The sequence below is a fragment of the Physeter macrocephalus genome, chromosome 11, assembly GCF_002837175.3.
Source record: "Physeter macrocephalus isolate SW-GA chromosome 11, ASM283717v5, whole genome shotgun sequence".
NCBI lineage: Eukaryota > Metazoa > Chordata > Mammalia > Artiodactyla > Physeteridae > Physeter > Physeter macrocephalus.
Genome location: NC_041224.1, coordinates 41,893,351 through 41,909,909, shown reverse-complemented (window position 1 = coordinate 41,909,909; position 16,559 = coordinate 41,893,351). Strand labels below are relative to the sequence as shown.

At 45.5% G+C, this 16,559-nt stretch overlaps 2 protein-coding genes across 4 annotated transcripts in view; one reads left to right on the top strand and one right to left on the bottom strand.

Annotated features, from left to right (window-relative positions):
* FSD2 (fibronectin type III and SPRY domain containing 2) overlaps nucleotides 1-4,179 on the bottom strand; it is a 42,115-nt gene extending 37,936 nt beyond the window's left edge. The window contains exons 1-2 of one of the 3 annotated variants that reach the window (XM_028494922.2): nucleotides 3,468-3,725; nucleotides 2,816-3,001 (exon numbers count right to left, since the gene is read on the bottom strand). The gene's annotated coding sequence lies outside the window, so the exon portion shown is untranslated. The other 2 variants (XM_028494921.1, XM_028494924.1) reach the window with 2 other exon arrangements.
* A 4,469-nt stretch (nucleotides 4,180-8,648) lies between these two features.
* WHAMM (WASP homolog associated with actin, golgi membranes and microtubules) overlaps nucleotides 8,649-16,559 on the top strand; it is a 23,305-nt gene continuing 15,394 nt past the window's right edge. The window contains exons 1-3 of the mRNA XM_024117416.3: nucleotides 8,649-9,340; nucleotides 12,147-12,320; nucleotides 14,961-15,111. Of these exons, the coding sequence (XP_023973184.1) occupies nucleotides 8,741-9,340; nucleotides 12,147-12,320; nucleotides 14,961-15,111 (925 nt within the window). The 5' untranslated portion in view covers nucleotides 8,649-8,740. The remainder of the gene's footprint in view (nucleotides 9,341-12,146; nucleotides 12,321-14,960; nucleotides 15,112-16,559) is intronic.

Sequence of the window (16,559 nt, the reverse complement as noted above, 5' to 3'; positions counted from 1 at the left end):
GGATTGGGTTGTTTGTTTTTTTGATATTGGGCTGCATGAGCTGCTTGTAAATTTTGGAGATTAATCCTTTGTCAGTTGCTTCATTTGCAAATATTTTCTCCCATTCTGAGGGGTGTCTTTTCATCTTGTTTATGGTTTCCTTTGCTGTGCAAAAGCTTTTAAGTTTCATCAGGTCCCATTTGTTTATTAAGAGAGTAGATCTTAAACGTTCTCACCACACACATAAAAGAAAGGTAATTATGTGAGGTGATGGAGGCTGTAACCAACCTTATTGTGGTAATCATTTCACAATAAATATGTGCATCACATCATCACATGTACACCTTAATCTTACTTAAAGTTATATGTCAACTATATCTCAATAAAGCTGGGGGTGGGGGAAGAACCCCATTGCATAGAAGTAGTGTCTCACCACGAACATTTGCTTTGAGCTCTGGTACAGCATCATAGGGGCAGGGGAGGGGAATGAGGTGGAGGGCAATTAGATCTGGAAATAGAAGCTGAGAGGATGAGAGGGTCACGCTTCCAGGGGCTTCTTACAGGCCTGCAGCAGCAGCAGGTCTTCCGAGCTTAGGAGCACTTCTCCTGTATTCACTCCTGGCTCCTGGCTGCTCTCTCTGCTCCAGGGGTGTTACAGGCCCCACCTGGTCAGGCCAGAGTCTCAGAAGTCCTGCCCCAGCACACTGTGGGGCAACACGGAGTGACCTGGGAGTCTGCACCCACACAGAGATCACAGGTGACCCCACCATGTTCAGAGGCTGTGGCGCTGGGCATCACCCTTGACACTGGCCCTGACTGTTCATGGGCCTGGAGGGGTGTGGATTCAGGTGGATTCAAGAGAACAGGACTGGAACTTCCCTGGTGGTCCAATGGTAAAGAATCCACCTTCCAATGCAGGGGATGCGGGTTCGATCCCTGGTCCGGGAACTAAGATCCCACACGCCACGGAGCAACTAAGCCCACACTCCACAACTACTGAGCTTGCACGCCTCAACTAGAGAGCCCGTGTGCAGCGAACTACAGAGCCCACATGCTCTGGAGCCCGCGGGCCACAACTAGATAGAGAAAAGATCCTGCATGCCTCAACAAAGATCCTGTGTGCCACACCTAAGAGCTGATGCAGCCCAAAATAAATTAAATAAATAAATAAATAATAAAATAAATCGTTTTTTTTGAAAAAGAGAGAGAACAGGACTGCTGGGTGCTGGGGGCCCAATGAACGAGACATGATTCCTGGTGGAAAGGAGGCCCCAGATGAGTGAATAAGTGATTAACCCATCTGGGCTGGTGCACAGCTTCTCAGAGACACCACTTCCCTCTGTCCTGGGACCCCAGGATACCTCCTCCCTCTTAAAGCACAGGCTCTGGTCACATGGGCCAAAATCACACAGTTTCCCTCTGTGGCTCCAGTATCACACCTGAGTGTCACCTTGTAGGCAGGAATCCTCCTTGAAACCGTTTTGTCTCTATGGTCCACTGGCTGTGCACCCCATGGCTCTCCTCAGGAGAGTCCCTGCCTAGTGTTAAGCACAGCATCATGCTGCTTTGCCCAGGAGGATGTGGAAAGTCTACACGTCCTGCATTCTGAGGGCTCCACTGCTGGCAAGTCCCAAATCCGCTGGGTATCAGGGAAGTTATCCCCCACCCCTCATATCCTAGCTCTACCTCCCCACACGGCCTGGCCTTCTCCAGGGGACATTGCTGTTCCTTCTGACGTCTCTCAGTATCCTTTCATGTAAGTCCCACACAAGGCCCTGGCTCAGGCTGTTCTTCCTGCTGAGAGCTCCCCGCCCATCCACCATGGCCCATGCCTGTCACAGCCTCACGAGGACCACTGCATTCCTAATATCCATTAGTAACCCGCTCCCGTCAGCACCCAAATCAGAGACCGGGAGCTCATCCTTGACATCCCAAAATCGAACTAATGTCCAGTTAACTCTGATTCTGGTTCTGTCTCCTCAATCTCCAGGTAACATCCCTCCACCAACTCCCCCTACCTCTCCTTGAGGTCACTTTGCTCTGGATTCAGAAAGTCCTGTGTTTGCATTGTCTCTGCTACTTCCTAGCAGTGTAACCCTGGGAAAATCCTCTCTCTAGGCCTTACTTTCATGAGTCCATGAAATGGGTTTATTAATAGTTTCTACCTCATAAAGTTGGCATTCAGAATAAATAACATGTGTGTACAGTGCTCAGCACAGCACATGGCTCAAAGTAAGCCTTCAATAAATGTTAGCTGCTGTTATTGTTGTTACTGTTACTATTATTGCTTTTATTACTAGGACCTCAGCGTCTCCCACCTGGGCTAGGTTAGAAGTCTCCCCACATGCTCACTCATGGAGGGGGAGGGCTGGGGTCAGAAAGGGAAAACCCACAGCGACCAGAGCAGTGTGGAATCACCTGTGGCCACAGTGGGATCATTCTGTCCCTTGAAGACAGCTGAAAATGGAAGAAGGCACCAAAGCAGAGCAGCCTCACATCCAGACACGGGCACTGGCTATGAGATCACCCCTTCTTACAGCAAGAGCTTCCAAGGAAGCTGGGCAGAGATGTGAATTCTAAGGATGGAGGGTCCCTTGGAAAGCATATAACTCAATTTCCTGACTTTATGATGGCAAAACTGAGTCCCTGTGAGGAAAAATGGCTTACTGTGGCTGATGTCATTTAACAAGGATTGATCTGGGGCTACTCAGTATCCAGCGCCGTTCTGAGTGCTGGACTCAACCCAGGCAGGTAAAGAGTTGCATCTGGACCCATTTTCCCACGAAACCATACCACCTATGGGCTGAGGAGCAGCCCAGCTAAAAATAACACTTACATTTCCATGTGCTTGCAAAAGGGAGAAAACCAGAATTCTGTGCTAGCAATAAATCATCCTGAGAAACTCTTTCAGCCTGTTGCTGGAATGTGAAACACTAAATCGAAGCGTTAAACAGGCAAGAAGACTGGAAACCACTGAGCACAGATGCTAATAAGAACAAATTCTTCCACGCCAGCATTTGCCCTGTGAATAAACCAACACAAACTGGTCTGGGACCTGGGTAGCAAAGGAGGAGTATTGCAACATACCCCACAGTTGACACTCCCTTTCCCCCCTCAACATCCAGACTCTTTCCATGTCTTAACAAAATGTTCACAATTGGGGGAGAAAGGAATATTAACAATAAATTGTCATTTTATAAATGTAAAGCCAAGGCTTAGAGAAATACAGTAATAAATCACAGTCTATAACAAATATATTAGCTTGGTAGCTTCTACTCTATGCAATTGATCCACAGTTTAAAAAAAAAAAAGACTTTTGCCTAAGTCTTATATGGGAGGTGTGTTCCTGTGCTTTAATTAGAAAAGTCCCCCCCAAAAAAAGTTTTTTAACCTTTTATGGGTTATGGATATCCCTGAAAATCTACTGAAAGCTGTAAATTCTCTCCCCAAAAGTGAGCCCATAAGGGCACAAACATAATTTTGCTTACGATTTTAGAAGTCCACCAATGTAGCCCCTGGCAATTTCTGAGCCACAGCTAAAGAAACTTGCTTTAAAGTGTTAGCTGTATAGTTTTGCAAGATGGTTCAAATCAGCACAGCCAACACCTGAAAACTTTCTATAGGAGGAGGGGGTATGCATAACAAATGAAAAATGATTACAAAGCTGTTTTTCAGTATTTGAATCAAAGCATAAAATTCTCATTTGTCAGCATGCACACGCAGATTAAAATAAAAAGTATTTATCAACCTGATACCATAGCCAAATGGTATCAACATTTAGGGTTCCAAACTGTTCTAACAAATGGACCCCTGCACTAAAAATACCCTAAAGACACACTGCAAGAATCACCAGCCTCTTTCTATGTGCACCTGAGGCTTTCACGTCCCGTACCAACACCACATTCTTGAATCCTTGCTCCAAGAAGGCACAGGAAATGTTTGCACTGTTTATTGCAATGCACACATCTATAATTTAAGATGATATCTCTTCCCACCTAAAGGAAAGATACTGCATTGACACTCTGGTACTAAGTTACTGAGCTTCTAATATACAATTTGCATTCGAAGAATGCCTATCCAAAAACTTGCCTGTTAATTTAAGGATCCATAAATTCTTCTTTTAACTCGAAGTCTCTGGATAACTGCTAGAAAACTGCATCCGCGTTCAGCAGGCTTTCCCTCCCTGTGACCTCTGCGTGCCCCGCGGGCTACCCGTGCCTGTTTTAGCCCAGGGTTCTACAAGTGGGGCAGCAAAGGCAAGGGTAACACGAGCTGGCTCCGGCTGCAAATAGCAACAGGCCTTTCATGAGTGAAAGCCCAAATATAGACCTGCCCACTGCTGACTGCTCAAGTGTCACCAGGAGAGGTTACATGCTGTCCCCTGAGTTACTTCATTTACTGTGGGGATTGGAGTCTGGGGGCTCCACCGAGGGCCTGATGTATGGTCATGAATAGAGGGCTGGGGGCTGTCACAGCAAGGGCAGGAGGATGGCTGCAGGCCACGCAGAGAAGGAGGACTTCTGAGAGTCCCCAGGCTGTGCACCTTCCACCTGGCCTGAGGGGCTTTTCCCAGAGTCTTTTGAATAAGCACAACTCTGAAGGTAATCAAATGCAACTTAATATTTTTTCTCCCACTATTCCTTGAACATTTACTCATTTATTCCCCTCTCTGGATAAAAATCGAGCACACCCATGACTTTCTGCTCCCTCTTAGGTAACACAGAGTCCTGGGGTCACTTGAAGGCATAGTCTCCATTCAGTAAGGGAATGTACAGTCCAATACGTTAATTAAAAAGTCAAACTTAGAGGACTTCCCTGGTGGTGCAGCGGTTAAGAATCCGCCTGCCAATGCAGGAGACACGGGTTCCAGCCCTGGTCCAGGAAGATCCCACATGCCGCGGAGCAACAGGGCCCGTGCACCACAACTACTGAAGCCCGCGCGCCTAGAGCCCGTGCTCTGCAACAAGAGAAGCCACCGCAATGAGAAGCCCACGCACCGCAACAAAGAATAGCCCCCGCTCACCGCAACTAGAGAAAGTGCGCACGCACCGCAACGAATACCCAACGCAGCCGAAAATAAATAAATTAATAAATTAATTTTTTTTAAAGTCAAACTTAGTTTAGCCAGCATCAAAATCTTCCCCCTCCCCAGCTGAGGCCTCTGTAGCTGGAAGTCTGCCCTGGGAAAGGAGGGGATGAGGTTGGCCTCTTGTTCCCACACCTCCTCCCTTAGATGCTGGTTTGTTTGCCTCCACCTCCTCCCTCAGATGCTGGTTTGTTTGCCAGGGGCAGGAGGCGCTAAGGTGATAAGACAGCTCCTATCTGAGCTGATGCCACAGAGGGTGGGCGCTAGCTTCTGGCTCTCTGGGGCAGGCAGATGCTTAGAGCACTCTCTGTCTCTCTGAGCTTTTGTATATCTCTGGGGTTTACCATGATGAGCCCTTTCCCCTGGAGTTCCCACGACCAGGCTGAGAACCCCTCTATTCCAGGGGGTCCCTTGCACTCCTCCTCCAGGCCCTGGTGGGCCACCTCCAAGATTTCTCAAATGAGGTCTCTTCACCATGCAGCTGGTTCTCTCAGGCAGGATCTAGGTGACTCCTTGCTGGCTCTGTCGTCCTGCTGGCCCATATCTGGATATTGGGATGTAGGCTCCATCCTTGGTTCTGGCAAACTCTGGGGTGCAGACAATTCCAATGCAGCCACTCTCCCTGGCTCTGCCACCAAAGCAGCCAATCCTTTCTCCTCAGGCCACCATTGGCCCACTTGCAGGAAATACAGCGAGCTACCTGAAGGGTCCCTTTGAAGACCCCACACTGGGCTTGGGGATAGAGGGTGGGGCTTCCAACTCTCCCCCCCCAGTCCAACAATAGCTCTCTCCAGAAAAATTGCTCCACCAGTCTCCCTCTCAAACACCCTCTTTTCTTCACTCTGATCCCTTTTTATTTTCTTCCACTGGTGGAGGGCATGAATTGGGTTCTGGACCATTTCCTTTAAAAGTCTGCATGTGGTGATTTGATCTCAGAATTTTACATCTATTGCTTTTTGAAACCTTAATCAAAATTTCATTTTTAAAATACTGTTACTGCCAGGTATCTATACAATAAAAACATTGGAAGCCAAATAAAATATCAAAAGCAAACAATTTGAAAGAATAAATTATGCAAAGATATATGTACAAGAATGTTCACCATAGCATTATCTATACTGGCAGAAAATTGAAATTAATCTATTCCTACCAATATAGAATTCTTTAAATAAATCACAATACTGTCAACTCAGTTTTGGCAAGTATTAAAAATAATGATGTAGATAACTTTTTAAATTAATTAATTTATTAATTTATTTATTTTTGGCTGCGTTGGGTCTTCGTTGCTGTGGGAGGGCTTTCTCCAGTTGTGGTGAGGGGGGGCTACTCTTTGCTGTGGTGTGCGGGCTTCTCATTGCGGTGGCTTCTCTTGTTGCAGAGCATGGGCTCTAGACGCGTGGGCGTCAGTAGTTGTAGCAGGCAGGCTTCAGTAATTGTGGCTCTCGGGCTCTAGAGCGCAGGCTCAGTAGTTGTGGCGCACGGGCTTAGTTGCTCCGCAGCATGTGGGATTTTCCCAGCCCAGGGCTGGAACCCGTGCCCCCTGTATTGGCAGGCGGATTCTCAACCACTGCGCCACCAGGGAAGCCCAGTGCCTATTTTTTTTAATGTGGAAAATGTCCACAATATATTTGTAAGTAGAAAGAGTATGCAAAATATTATTACAGTATAATTATATATATATACACACATATATATACACACACACACAAAATGAAAGCACTGTTTATCTTTTTTGAGTTATTTTACTTATATCTTTATATCTTTGATATGTCCATTTTATAATAATTATATATACCTTTTATTACTTTTTAAAATTATTTTTATTGTAAAATAATATATAATACTTGGCTTAGAAAAAATCAAATACTACAAAAGAACCATAAAGTGAATGTAAACCAGTCATGCATCCTGGTAACAACAATTATTAGGTTTGGTGTATACTTTTCCATATTTTTTCTAAGAATATATACATTTATTCCCCTTTCACAAGAAATAAAAATTTCTTTTATAATTAGAAAGCCTGCTAGTTTCATTTTGAAAAAGCAAATAATTTAGAAAGACTAATAGAAATGATAAGATTATAAAACAAAACCAGTAAAGACATACTGTAAAGAATATTCAAGGATATTAAAATAGACTATTAAAGAATTATAAGAAATCATATTAGATAAAATATATTAAAAAATAGTTTGAGGAAAAATAAATCACTTCAGCTAGAAGGTTATCTCTCCAAGAGGACTGGGTGACAGCCAGAGTAGCTATTGGGAATCCAAGAACCCATAGCTCCACCTCTCCTCGACATTAAAGGGAGGGACCTTCAGATAGAGGCACCTTTAGACCTTCAAGCTACATTCCACAGAGGCTACTTGATGCCTTGGGATTATCTTGTGGTGGGGGGGGAGTGGAGATGCCCCTAACCAAAGCTTCACCCTGGCCCTGTTTTTTTTTTTTCTTTTGGGGGTGGGGCGAGGGGGCTTGTTTTTGTTTTACCTTGGGCATAATAGCAAGTACAAATCTGATTCCTGGCGTTCTCAGCTCAAAAACTTCAAAAGCCCTTTCACTAGCTCCTGAATCAAGCCCTCACAAACCGTGTTTTTATGAAGGGCTCCTTCCCCGCTCCCTGGGCTTCTCGCTCCTCCCCCTCGGTCCTCCAACCCCACTATCCCTCTAGCAGTGCTCTCACAGGACGGGAGCTGACATGTACTGTATTTCTCAGTATACACTGTACATTTCCTGGGTAGAGCCCAGTGCTGTCTTATACCCTGTTGTATGAACAGGTTCAGCTCCAACCTACACTCCATCCCTACCTGCAAACTACATCTCCTCATCTCCGTAAACAGGTCGTCAATAGCCAGGTGGTCTGAAGTGTCTGAATTGCCTAAGTGTCTGTGTATCTTAAGAAATGTTTCTTTTCTGGATCTCAGTTTCCTTATCTCTAAAATGCCGTGCTAGAACACAGATTGTATTTAAACATGTTGGTTGGGAGCTGGGATGCTTTGAAGACGGAGGGACTGTACGTTTTTTGTATGCCCCCTCCACGCCTAGCCTCCCAAAACAGGCACACAGCATACATTCCATAAAAGCTTGTTGAATTGATACCAATAAACTTGTGGCTTCTACCCAGTGTTTGGCGCTTAGAGGCCCTCAACAAATAATTATTAAGTTTAATTTAATGTTTGATCTCATCATTCTTGAGCACAGGAACCATGTATTCACTAGGGCCCTGGTAATAGAAGACCAAGTCAGCTAGCTGGGTTTGCGTTCTCAAGAGGTTCACAGTTTAGTGTAGGAGGCTAAGACAATAACTCGTTCATTTAACAAATATTTTTTTTCAACGTCAGTGTGTACACAGGTGGAAAAGGTGAGGCAAGAGTGATCATTCCGGGCTCCAGACGAGGGTTGCGACATTGATTGATTCGGAGCGGCGATCTTCTGACCTTTTCATTGGTTGTCGTGAACCCTCCCCTCTATCACCCAACCAATCCCGGAAGCGTGCTGGAAGCCTCACAGGCCGCGGGCAGCCAATCAAAAGTGCCGAGGGTGGCGGCAGCGGGGTTGCTGACGCTGATTTCAGTTCAGCAAAAAATGACGCTGTCCGGACAGTCCAGTGGCTGGGGGTGCAGGGAGACCAGGCTCCGGCGAGCCGAGCCCTCCGGGCGCTGACCGCCGGCGGTCATGGAGGACGAGCAACCCGACAGCTTGGAGGGCTGGGTGCCGGTCCGCGAGGACCTCTTCGCCGAGCCCGAGCGGCACCAGCTGCGCTTCCTCGTGGCCTGGAACGACGTGGAGGGCAAGTTCGCTGTGACTTGTCACGACCGCACGGCGCAGCGGCGGCGGCGCGAGGGGAGCCAGCCCGGGCCCGAGCTGGTGTCCGAGGCCGCCGCGCCCCCGCCCAGCTGGGCAGGCCTGCTCTCGGCTGCCGGGCTCCGCGGCGCGCACCAGCAGCTGGCGGCGCTGTGGCCGCCGCTGGAGCGCTGCTTCCCGCGGCTGCCGCCGGAGCTGGACGCGGGCGGCGGCGGGGCCTGGGGCCTGGGGCTCGGGCTGTGGACGCTGGTATGGCCGGCTCGCACGGACCCCGGCGAGGCGTCGCTGCAGGAGCTGTGCCGGCAGCTGGAGCGCTACCTGGGCCAGGCGGCCGACGGCTGCGGCGGCGCCGCGGTGCGCGACGCGCTCTTCCCCGCCGAGGGCTGCGCGGCCGACTGCGAGAGCACGCGCGAGTTCCGGGAGCGGGCCCTGCGCGCGCGGCGGGACGAGGCGGGGGCGCGGCTGCGCCAGGTACGCGCCCGCCGGGCCGTCGCCCGGTCCTTCTCCCTCTCGGTTGAGCCTCGGGCCCCTTTTCAGGGGGGGGACTAGTGCGAGAGGGGGGTCCTTCCGCAGACTAGCGCGGGGAAGGAGCAGGTTAACACCGTGATGCGCGGAAGGGCCGCGCAGCCTCGCAGGTGCTCTTCACCTGTCGGGGAGCAGCGAGGGGAATTCCGCGGAATCCCCGTGGGGCCTATAGCGAGAGAACTAAGTTAAATCAAAGTTTAATCGCAGTTTGGAGCCAGGGTCGGCCCTTATGAGTGCTGGTGGAGATGGCTGTTGTGACAGGAAGTGCCAGAGAATACTGAAAGCAAAACTAGAAATATCCCATCCGTGCAGGAAATGACAACACAGACTGAAGGTAAACAGTGACAGGTTCTGTGTATGAGGGAAGACCGATAATGGAGACAAAATGTTTTAGAGGATGAAGGTGCTTCTAGGACACAGGTTTTTTAGGTGATAAAGACTCGGTCAAGTGGACAGCCGACAGGATGTGAGCTGTCTTCATCAGTGTGGAACAGCAGCAACATGAGTGCAATTTTAAGCTTGAAAGAGGTAATTAGCGAGATGGAACAATTCACTTTTTGAGTGGTAAGCTTACAGAACTGAAGGGGATTCACAAATTCACAAAAGGGTTTAAGAGAAAAATATGGCTCATATATCCACAACCAGCTGACTCTCCTGAGTCAAGATTTAGTGCTCTATCCCACACCCTGACATGCCTCTTGCTTGCCCTTTCTCATTATACGCCGTACTTAATCTGAATGATTTTTCTCTGCCTTCATTTGAGGAAGGGGAGGTGTAAGAGAACAATCCAGCCACATTTCAAAATCTTAATTATATCCTCTCAAGCTAAATATATATAGAATGAGCCTTTTATGCACCCACTTCTCATGGGTTAATTTCACTTTTTTTTTTTTTTGCGGTACGCGGGCCTCTCACTGTTGCGGCCTCTCCCGTTGCGGAGCACAAGCTCCGGACGCGCAGGCTCAGCGGCCATGGCCCACGGGCCCAGCCGCTCCAAGGCATGTGGGATCTTCCAGGACCGGGGCACGAACCCGTGTCCCCAGCATCGGCAGGTGGACCCTCAACCACTGGGCCACGAGGGAAGCCCTAATTTCACTTTTAATGTGAGGAAACCACAGGGCAGTTTCAGGCCAGTCAACTTTATCTTTTTTCTTTTTTTATTTTATTTTTGACTGCGTTGGGTCTTTGTTGCTAAACGCGGGCTTTCTCTAGTTACCTCGAGCCGGGGCTGCTATTCGCTGCGGTGCGAGGGCTTCTCATTTCAGTGGCCTCTCTTGTTGCAGAGCACAGGCTCTAGGGGCCCAGGCTTCAGGAGTTGTGGCTTGCGGGCTCTAGAGCGCAGGCTCAGTAGTTGTGTCACACGGGCTTAGTTGCTCCGTGGCATGTGGGATCTTCCAGGATCAGGGCTCGAACCTGTGTGCCCTGCATTGGCAGGCAGATTCTTAACCACTGTGGCACCAGGGAAGCCCAACTTTATCATTTTGAATCAGACAGACTTTTATTTTTTAGACACCCGGTTTCTCACAGAAGTGGTTTTTCCTTAAACTAACATATATGTTACTGTTGTAAAAGTTATACTTTACCCAAGTTGAAGTTCATTCAGAGGTATTATGGCACTAGTATAGTTCATACTGTTAGGCTAGCTGTTGACACTTATGTGGTTCACCTGTTTACGTGGAACAGGTGGGCGGGGGAGGGCTTAAATACAAAATATACTGCATCCATGGAAGTGTATGTGATCATCTTAATACTCAGCTCATATTTAGAACAGGAAAGCAATTGATTTTAGAATTAGACCAGTTGCCAATATTGCTAGTATATATAAAGTGAAGATGAATGGTTTGAATTCTGAATAGTCTAAGAAATAAGACTGAAAAGTATCAGTTGTCTTAAGTTTACTTTTTTGTGTGTTTTAATATTTTTCAGGGAAACTTTTTTTTTTAATCCTAGTATTATCACCTGGATAAAATGTCAGCTGAACATAGATCACTTTATCCTTAAGTGGAGGGAAGGAAATAGAAGAATTTAAGGATATTGACTGGGAAAAAAAGTCTATACTATTACTTGATTTTATTTCTCTTCTCCTGGGGGGTAAGGTAATTTCTTACCAAATGAGTTTATCTAGATTATAAATGCTCAGTTTATTTTCTCTCCTGCCTCAGAAGAAGCACTCTGCAGAGGCTAGAGCCACATTTGTGATGCTAAATGAGTCTGCTGGGGGTTTGGTGGCAATATTAACCTGGGGGAATTAAGAGAGTTGTCATGCTGGAGAAGTACTTGGAGGCATTTCTGTGTCCTTATGAGCTTTTAAAAAAGGAGTGCATCCTCACAAAACCTTTACGGTCAGAAAGTGATGAAAAATATCCTCAGTCTACACCCTATTTGATGCCTTTTCCCTGTCCTTTTCTCTGAGTACTTAGAGAAAACATAGTTGAGATAAAATTTTCAACTCTGCGTCCTCCTCCACCTCCCATTTATTATTATAAAAGTCCCCAGTTACTAAACAGTCTTCAAAAGCACAGTGCTGAATGATTGATTATAGTAATAATAGTCTACTGTGGATATACCATGATTTATTTAACCATTCTTACTGGGCATTTTGGTTGGAGAACAATAGCATTTTCATGTTTAATCAGTATTTTAAATTGATGCAGTAACGTTTAGAACATTCAGGTTTCTTTAGCTTTGTTGGTTTGGTATGATCTTATAAATACTGTCCATACGTGAGCTTTATTTACATTTTGCCTTCTAGGTGCTTCAAGGGCATGAAAAAGCCAACACCATGGTAGCATTAATGAAAGTGTATCAAGAGGAAGATGAAGCATACCAGGAATTAGTTACTGCGGCAACCATGTTCTTCCAGTATTTACTGCAGCCATTCAGGGATATGCGAGAACTTGCGACTTCATGTAAGCTTGCTATTTTGGTACGTTTTCTTTATATTTTTACTTTATGAGATTTATTCTTTATCGTATACTATTTCTTCAGTTGCATTTAAGATTCAATCTGTGCTTCCACTTTGGGTTTACCCTATATTTAGATATATTATAGATATATCGAATTTATTATTTTTTAAATTGATTTCAGATGAAGACGTTTTACATTGGTCATCTTAATACATTAAGATTTCTGCAGATTTTCAAGGGTTACACACGTTCTTTGCTAATGACTTCTTTTTTTAATTTTAATTTTTTGGCTGCATTGGGTCTTCATTGCTGCACGCAGGCTTTCTGTAGTTGCAGCAAGCGGGGGCTACTCTTCGTTGCGGTGTGCAGGCTTCTCATTGCGATGGCTTCTCTTGTTGTGGAGCACGGGCTCTAGGTGTGTGGGCTTCAGTAGCTGCAGCACGCAGTCTCAGTAGTTGTGGCACGTGGACACTAGAGCACGCTGGCTTCAGTAGTTGTGGCATGTAGGCTCAGTAGTTGTGGCTCGTGGGCTCTAGAGCACAGGCTCAGTAGTTGTGGTATACTGGCTGCATTGGGTCTTCATTGCTGCACGCAGGCTTTCTGTAGTTGCAGCAAGCGGGGGCTACTCTTCGTTGCGGTGTGCAGGCTTCTCATTGCGATGGCTTCTCTTGTTGCAGAGCACCGGCTCTAGGCACGCGGCTTTCAGTAGTTGTGGCGCATGGGCTCAGTAGTTGTGGCTCGTGAGCTCTAGAGCGCAGGCTCAGTAGTTGTGGCGCATGGGCTTAGTTGCTCCGTGGCATGTGGGATCTTCCCAGACCAGGGATCGAACCTGTGTACCCTGCACTTGGCAGGTGGATCTTAACCACTGTGCCACCAGGGAAGGATGACTTGTTTTTGATGTGTTGCTTATTTACTTTAGCTTATTTTCAATCTCTAAGGACACATGCAGACTTCTGAGAAATAGGATGAAAATTTAAATAGCAAGGCCCTGGATTGTAATTCAGTAAATTAAACTTTAGTAAATTCTGTCATTGCTCTTATTTCATTGAGCCATGGAACACTAGTTAGAATAAGCATTATCATTCCGGTGTTATAATGAATCTGGAACCAAGGTGGGTGGGGAGGTTCAATAGCTTTCTCTGGTTCTAAACCAGCTGGAATCAGAAGACAACAGAGAGATCTCTTGACCTCTGCCCCCTGCACTGGGCCATCCTTTCACACATGCACTCATGGCCACTGCCGGCCTACCGTAAAAATGGTATCATGTTTAGATGAAACTCATGCCAGCCTAACCTGTGGAGAAAGTTGTTCTGTTCATTATTTTGCAAATCTATTATTTGGATTGTCTTTACTTCCTGTGTATATTTTTTCTTTCTCTAAATAACAGCTGTACTGAGATATAATTCACAGACCATATAATTCACCTATTTAAAGTGTACAATTCAGTGGTTTTTAGTATATTCAGAGTTTTGCAACCACCAGCACTGTCTAATTCCAGAATATTTTCATCTCCCTGAAAAGAAACCCCATATGCATTCCCCATTCCCCCTCAACTCCAAGCATCCACCCATCTGCTTTCTGCCTCTAGATCTCCCTGTTCTTGACATTTCACATCATATGGAATGATTTGTGTCTGGCTCCTTTCATGTAGCATCAAGTTTTCAAGTTCCATCCATGTTGTAGTGTGTATTAGAACTTCATTTTTTTCATTGCCAAATAATGTTCATTATATGCACATAGCACATTTACATATCCATTTAGCGATTGATGGACATTTGTAACTTTCCACTTTGGGGCTATTATGAATGTTGCTATGAATATTTGGGTAAAAGTTTCTATGTGGACATATGTATTCATTTTTCTTGGATATATGGATATGCTGGACCCTACAGTAACTCTGTTTAACCTTTTGAAGAACTGACAGACTATTTTCCATAAATGCACCATTTTACACTCCTACCAGCAGTAAATGAGGGTTCCGATTTGACCACATCATCATCAACACTTGTTATTGTCTGTCTTTTTGATTATAGCCGTCCTAGTAGATGTGAAGTGGTATCTCATTGTGGTTTTAATTTACATTTCCCTGATGGCTAACCTGGGTATATTTCTTATGTCACTAAATCATGCTTGGTAGAAGAATTGGATACTAGATGACACAGTATATGTCACAATCATTCATGTTTTAGGTTATTGTATTACTTTTGCCCTTCAGAAAAGAATCTCACTATTGAAAAGCTTCTTGCCATGTCCCTAAAAGAAACCACAGCAACAGCTAACACTTGAGTGTCATGTACCAGGCTCTTTGCTGAGTGCTTAACAATACAGATCTCATTCAAACAATCGTGTATTATTATTATTAATAGAGAAACATAACTTGACAGCATTCCCTTCTAGAAAAAGTTATTCGAGTAATACAAAGTAGAAGTAGGTTTTTTTTTCCTTTATACTCCAGAGTATCCCTTTGTCATCCAAAGGATGCACCACTTAGAGCCTTATTCATACTCAGTAAGGAACCGATGAATGAATGAAATTTAATTGACTATGTAGTAGTAATAAAAGTAGCTGAAATAATCCATGTGACCAATTTCCTTTCGATTTCCTAATGGCTCTACATTACTATTCTCTTTTACTAATACAACTTTCCCTTCTTTCTATAGAAGTCCTTGGATGAGGATGGTCTGGGTCCTAAAAGGATAGTTGCCCTGCAGAAGGAAGCCCAAGAATGGACCAGACGGGCTGAAGAAGCTATAGTCTCGATTCAAGATATTACAGTGAATTATTTTGAAAAAACAGTAGAAGCATTAGCAGGTAATAATTTAAAATGCTATACTAAGATACATGTAATTTTCATTTTATTTGGAAAACATTTGAGTACCTCTTAAGCACCAGGTTCTGTATTTTTTAGGTACTGGGGATTCAATATAAGGATAAGCATAAACAGCCACTGTACAGTCAGTTGAAGGGAGAGAAATCTTAATTATATTAATTATATATTCATTCAAACACATGGAAAATGGCAGTGGCAACAAGCCACATGAAGAAGAGAAACATGGGACTCTGAGAGCTTAGGAGAGAGAAATTAGGCCCAATCAGAGTGGCCAATTAAGGCCTCTGGGAAGTGGCACTTGCCCTGATATCTGAAGGGTAAATGCAAGTGGAGAAAGCAAAAAAGTGAGGGAAGAGTGTTCCAGGCAGGAGTAGCATTTGCAAAGGCCCTCTGGTTTTTGGGAGCTTGACAAGTCTGAGGAACTTGGGAAGTATGCCAAGTATGAGGAAGCCATGGGCTGGAGCACAGTCCAGGCACACCTCATGTCGTAGCTCATTTCACTGCATTGCACTTTACTGCACTTCACAGATATTATGTTTTGTACAGATTGAAGGTCTGTGACACTCCTGCATTGAGCAAGTCTATTGTAAAATAGCAAGTGCTGTTTTCCAAACAGCAGTTGCTCACTTCATGTCTCTGTCATGTTTTGGTAATTCTCCTAATATTTCAAACTTTTTCATTATTATTATATTTTTTATGGTGATCTGTGATTAGTGATCTTTGATGTTATTATTCCAAAAAGATTACAATTCACTGAAGGCTTAGATGATGGTTAGCATTTTTTAGTAATAAAATATTTTTAAATTAAGGTATGTATGTGATCTTAGATAGCCTCAGCCTGCAGCAGCTTGAAGCAGGATTTCGGTTCCCTGGCCAGAGATTGAGATCAGGCTGTGGCAGTGAGGACGCTGAATCCTAGCCACAAGACCACCAGGGACCAGTGGCCAGTGACAAGGCCCTGGCCTGTCAGCTGTGTAGAAATGAATTTCCACATAGAGACAGAAAGTAGTGAAACAAGTAAAAGTGTTTATTAGGAGGAAAAAGAGGACAGTGACTGTGGATAGACACACGGGTGGGCTCAGAGAGAGTCGCACCCTCGTGGTAGTCTGAATCACTTTTATGGGGCATTTCTTTTGGGTTTCCTTTGACCAATCATCTTGCTTTGCCTGGTTCTGGGTCCGTATTTGGTATATCTCAGGATCCTCCCGTGTGTGTGCGCATCTCTTAGCCAAGATGGATTCTAGAGGCCTAGGGTAGGTTGACATTCACTTACTATGAGGTGGCGCCCCCTCCCTTTTTTTTTTTTTTTTTTTTTTTTGCGGTACGCGGGCCTCTCACTGCTATGGCCTCCCCCGTTGCGGGGCCCAGGCTCCGGGCGCGCAGGCCCAGCGGCCATGGCTCACGGGCCCAGCCGCTCCGCGGCACGTGG